Source organism: Lytechinus pictus, chromosome 3 (genome assembly GCF_037042905.1).
Source record: "Lytechinus pictus isolate F3 Inbred chromosome 3, Lp3.0, whole genome shotgun sequence".
In the NCBI taxonomy this organism is placed as follows: domain Eukaryota; kingdom Metazoa; phylum Echinodermata; class Echinoidea; order Temnopleuroida; family Toxopneustidae; genus Lytechinus; species Lytechinus pictus.
This window is the reverse complement of record NC_087247.1, coordinates 51,130,303-51,136,302: the sequence shown is the minus strand read 5'-3', so window position 1 is coordinate 51,136,302 and position 6,000 is coordinate 51,130,303. Positions and strand designations below refer to the sequence as shown.

Here is a 6,000-nt window from a genome sequence, read left to right as displayed (position 1 = left end):
TCAAAAATACTTTTATACTTATTATTTATACCGACGAATATTTATTGTGTTTATACTCTTGCTTCGTTTGGGAATGCGAAAATTTATTATAGTCACCAAAAAGAGAGAATGAGAGAGAGGGAGAGAGAGAGAACGAGAGAAGGGGAAAGGGGGGAGGGAGATTAATCTGTATCAAAATAGTTAGCACTTGAAATTTATTTAACCTGCAGTAAGTTTAAATAAATTAATACCAATTAGTCATGATCAATAATATTCATATCGCCTATACTCTCCCCGAAATTTCTCTAAGCGCTTAAGAAAATAGAAATTCAGCCACAAATTAATTTATACGTGGATAGTTGATAGTTGACTGTAGATCTCATCAAAATGAAATAATCAAAAATATATTATTCAAATCTCATCATCAATCTACAATTATAGACAGGGACTTTATCCAAAAAGACTTGTTTGTTACAAAAAATGATTGAATTAATGTTACTTTAATTGATGACGTTAGCAATCAATATCGTGTAGGGGAAAACAAATCTACTTTCTTCGCTCCCTATACTCTTTCCGACCTCTTCTAATCTAAGCATTCGAGAGTGAATTTAGGAATACCCAAGATGTAATACAACAAATAAGGCAATGTTAGAAAGATGATGTTCATATATCGTCCAATTTTATTGTGCTCGTTATACCATGTGGCACATTTTTGTCATTTTAACCTTACACAAAACAAACAAAACAAATAATAGTTACAATAATGTAACAATTTTTTCCCCCATAATGTCCACGCGAGTTTGTGAGGGGTGCACAAGTTCCACATGCTTCTCACATTTGTAATTAAATCGGGCAGAAATCAAAATAAGGCAAAGTAAGTAAATTTGGATTATAGACATGCTTTTGATCAACAAATAAAGAATAATGAATTAAAAAATAAATGGATGAATAAATGAACAAAATGTTTAATATCTCACACTGTAGAAAATATTGGGTGAATTTTTTTTACCACCACGAGGGTTATTATGTGTCCAACCAATTTTGGGCAGTATTTTACCAGATGCGGGAAGCGCATTGTCTAGTAAGGTTGAAAAATAAGCAGCAATTACTTTAGAATGGGCAAAATTTTCATCACACTGGATGAATGAAAACGCCCAAAAGAAATGCCTAATGTTGGTTGGACACATAATTACCCTCTTGGAGCACTTTTACCCAATATTTTTTAGAGTGCACAAAGAAATTAATGAATGAATGAAAAACAAAATGAGTAAAACCAAAGGTTTAAAAATATATCAAAATGAATGAACAAATAATCGATAAAATGATAGAGGTAATGAATTGAGTTCAGTATTTACTTATAGACTGTAAAGCATCATATTTTATATATGACATATTTTTTAAAATCTTTATCATTTTTAAAAACATTTTAGACAGAGGATAAATTGTGATAACACCTACAACGACAGAGCTGAGTTTGCCATTTGCATTGCACCCTGCACTTTTACAATATAAAATCTCATTCAAAGATTGCGTAGGGTGGTGATCGGTGTTCGTAATACTTGTGAAAAAAAAATATATCCAATAAAATAAATAAAGTATCCAATAACCTTTCGAATACAAAAGTGAGTAAAGCAACGAATAACAAAACACACCAATGAATTAAACTTATCTAGATTTGTTTTCGTTTTTTATATTTGTTCTTTAAAGGAAATGAATAAAAAATATTTCTAGTTTGGTAATCAAATTTTCTCTCTGAATTTTCTCTTGATATTAAGATCTACTCTTTTATTAGAATGCTCACATTGATGTATGTCCTTTTGACAATGTCATTTAAAATATCGGATTAAATGAATCTGATATTTTTACATTCTACATCATCATTAACTTAAATAGTTCAACAATATTATTTCCATTAGATTTGTTAACATTAATGATTTGAAAACATGTTTGTTTCCTATGTTTCGCATCTTCTGTCATTATCTTATTTTCGAGTAAATGTATCTTAAGACATTGGTGAAATTACGTAGGTACCTATAAGTAACATGTACTTTCATTGAATACTTTGGTTAACACCCTTATGATGTTGATCGTTGGGAATTGAAGATATCGCAATAACACCGCCTGGCACTAACTACCACGTGAGTCTTTTCTAAACTCTTATTGTTTTCATTATCTTCAATAACAAAGCAAGAGGTCTTCGAACCCTTTTTGGTTGTCTCGGTCGGTAGTTCGTTATAAATGATTAAACCATTCTGAAAAAAAATCCTTTCTTGGTGAATATTGAAAGATCCTTAGTATAAAATACAAATTCGAGAATTAAACTTGTACTTGATTGAATCATCATCAATAATAAAGATTGATGTCTTATGAAATGTGGCTCTTTTTGTACTTATGTTTAAATTTCTTATCAATGCTTTCACCTTATATAAGGCAATGCCATACTTAAACTTCAAGACTGTAAAATATAAGCCCATTTTCTGCAGAACTTTGTGTCGATAATGGGAGATATATCAGATAATCTGGGATAATTGTAACTTTATTTCGCTATTTCTTGAAGTTCTTTATCATGTAACAGTTATTATTACCATATTTTTTAATTTATTTTATGTATGTTCTGTTTAACAGATTGTAAGTTATTATGGGACTTTACTGGATATTATTTCTTGTGACAAAAAGACAATGACCAAAGTTACATATTAACATCTACTCTGGATGAATTGCAATAAATCAATGAACGGGTAACATAAGATATTTGAACACACAACAATATTTTTAGCATGAAATGTAATCATTATTATACACAAGTCTGTAATGAAATCTTGATCATAAACACAATGAAGCACCTTTTAATTTGTTAAGTAACGAAATAACATTAACGCATAAGCATAAAGTTATACATACAGGAACATCAGAGATATTTCTCTTTGAGAACAGTTCTATAAATCATAACAATACTTAAAAAAAGATACAATACTTTCAGCCATTTCTTGAATTTTCAATGCACAATAAAACTATGTTTATCGCCATAATATAATAACGATATTTTGTTTTTATGCAAATAAGTTCACACATCCTTTAACAGCAATATTTTGCAACATTAAAACCAGGTTTTCAATAATAACATGCGCGTGTATATCTTTTAAAACACAAATTAATTTGTTGTCATATATTTATGTCACGATGTGATTAAGCCTCTGTACAATACTTAGGTGATCGTGTGTGTCTTTGTGATACATCCAAGTGTCCATTCTAAGTGCCAATACCTCACAAATTGCACAGCTTTAGATTTAAACTCGATTCCAATTGCTAATCATAACTGTGAAAAAGAATGTCTGAAACCACATTTTCCCCCTGATGGTTGTGTTATTTAGAGAAAATGGCGTTATATATGAGGCGCCATAGGGGCCACGCCCTGGTATTGCGAACGTGGATCCACGTCTTGACCATACCAGCTAGGGTATTGGGGGTGGGGATGGTGGTGGTGGTGGTGATGATGATGTGAATAAGGGTGGGGTGTAGACGAATGTTGCGATGCATGTGACGGATAATAATTATCTCTCGAATGGACAGACATGTCCATTCCCGGATGACCACTATTTCCGATGCTAATGGCATTTCCCGCGATGCTGCCTCCGCTGCTGCGACCCGAGTCTGCGGCCTCCCACCGGACCGCTGAAGGCATGCTCGCCGACACACCGGGGGGACTGAGTGGATGATTCATGGTCATTTGATGCTGTTGATTGAGATGGTGCGTAGCATGCTGTGCAGCTTGGGCGAGCGGCGGGGAGGCTTTATGCATGTCAATATGCCCCATGGGTGTGGACGGCTGATGCTGGTGTGGTGGCGCATCTTGCGTCTGTGAAGGTGGCTGAGGTGGCAATTGTTGTTGTCTAGGATGTGGGGTTGTAGGTGGTGTCTGGATATCGTGTTGTTGCTGGGTTTGAGGAACCTGTTGGCTCATCTCGGGGTGCGACGAATTATTATTATTGTTGTTGTTTGATTGGTTTTGCTGTTTCAATATCTTTTTATATTTTGAGCGTCGATTTTGAAACCATATCTTCACCTGAAATTAAAAAAAAAGAAAAGGTACGAAAGGAAAACATTTTTAATTATGAAATCGAAAATACCATATTGGCCTTATTATGTGAAAAGTGACTGCCTAAAATAAGAACGAGAATTGAATCGAGTCATATAGGTAAAAAAGAAAGAACGATAATAAAGATTATTAATAAACTTCATTTACAATTATTTCAAAATAATTCCGGAAAATTGTTAAGAAAGTTTAGCCTGTCATCCTATCGTTGATAATAATATGATTAGGCACTCATTTAAAATACCCTAACAAAAATTATTATATTATTTTATGAACATTACGAGATAATATAGTTTTAAGAAATTGTTTCACTGGGATAAAATTTCATTTATTGAAATCTACTGTGAAACAAATGAAATACTTTAATAATACAAACTGTGCATCTCATCCAAACGGTGACAATCTAGGTAAGTGATAGTTGTAAGTCATTTCTTAACGATTTGTATATAGGTCTACCAATTAAAATATAGCTAAGTTAATACAAACTATACCGAACTTCTCAAAACACCCTTTATCGGAAATTTGAACAAAGTTTAAAACTAACATCAGAATTGATATTCAAAACTCGTTATGAGTCGAAATTAATATTCCAATTAAAAAGTAGTGACCTATTGCTCAACAAATATATTGAAAATACAGTGGTATGTAAACAAGAATGTTATCTTGAATAAAATTGATTAACATTTCCATAAAACACCATGGTAACTCAATAAGTCAGCATATCACTTCATTAATAGAAAACACTTTTATTGAAAAAAAAATTGTTGTTAGCAAACGATTTTATAATGTTCATGCCGTTAAAAAGGTTATATGGAGTATGCTGTAAGACCATTCGTAGTATAGAAATACAATTTTAGGCATTAGTTAGACCAAACAAATGCTGATTATTAATTTGCATGACCCATAACCAATATCTAAAGAAAAAAAAAAAAAATATATATATATATATATATATTATGCATGACAGGATTTTATAATACATTCGATCAGAAAACATAAAACAGCAACATGACCACTACATGACATATGATATAATTTATTTTGTGAACTGAAACAATGCACGTATACGGTATACATGTATAGGCAATTTACACAATGGCCATGTGACTATTTGCAACATTTTTAATGGTGTGAAAAAAGTTGTAACCATGGTAACCATTTAACTAATTTTGGCCATCGGTCGCATGCTTGGTTGATAGGCTTACATACTCTGTAGTTGTTAATTTTTAGATTCAATTGATTTAATTAAATACCTCCCCTCCAAAAAATAGATACTGCCAAATAGGTCCTTTATGTATATATAAAATGGATTAATTATCAGTGCTGGATTATGGAAGCTCAAGCTGAACTGAGCATGAGTATCCCTATACTACCAGAGTATGTGTTTATTTTAAACAGTTTTAGATTATTAACTATGAGTCTGCATGCCGGGAAAGATGGATCCATACAACGTTTTACCAAAATTTATACCAACATCAAATATTTCAGATTTGAAACAAAATCTACTCACAACCAATCAAAGGTAAAGATAACACTATCCTTCGACGATTATTGTATCGTGTTACAGAATTCAGATTTTGTGAAAACGGTCCCTGTTACTTTCAATCTTCATTAGCAAGGGTGGAGCAAACAAGAAGGATTAAGTTGGAAGAATTTGGGGGAAATGAGCAAATCTGCAGGAAACGATGATCAAGCTTTACAGATCTCAAAAGGCAACCATTTTGGAAAGAAATCCGACGTCTAATACTTTCTTTGATGTTAAACGGAGGAAACAAATAGAATGAGCCGCCTGAATCCCTATCAAACAATTTCGGTTAAGATATCTGGTTTTATGTCTTTTTGTGAACGCTTAACTGCAGTTTAAAGATACACGTAACCAACCATTAACCAAACTCAAAAATTTCCCATATTAGCAATGCTTTAAATCA

General features: G+C 32.4%; 1 protein-coding gene across 1 annotated transcript in view; it reads right to left on the bottom strand.

Moving 5' to 3' along the window:
- Positions 1–463: 463 nt before the first annotated feature.
- LOC129257063 (homeobox protein DLL homolog) overlaps positions 464–6,000 on the bottom strand; it is a 20,343-nt gene continuing 14,806 nt past the window's right edge. The window contains exon 3 of the mRNA XM_054895294.2: positions 464–4,042. Coding sequence (XP_054751269.1) covers positions 3,362–4,042 — 681 coding nt within the window. The 3' untranslated portion in view covers positions 464–3,361. The remainder of the gene's footprint in view (positions 4,043–6,000) is intronic.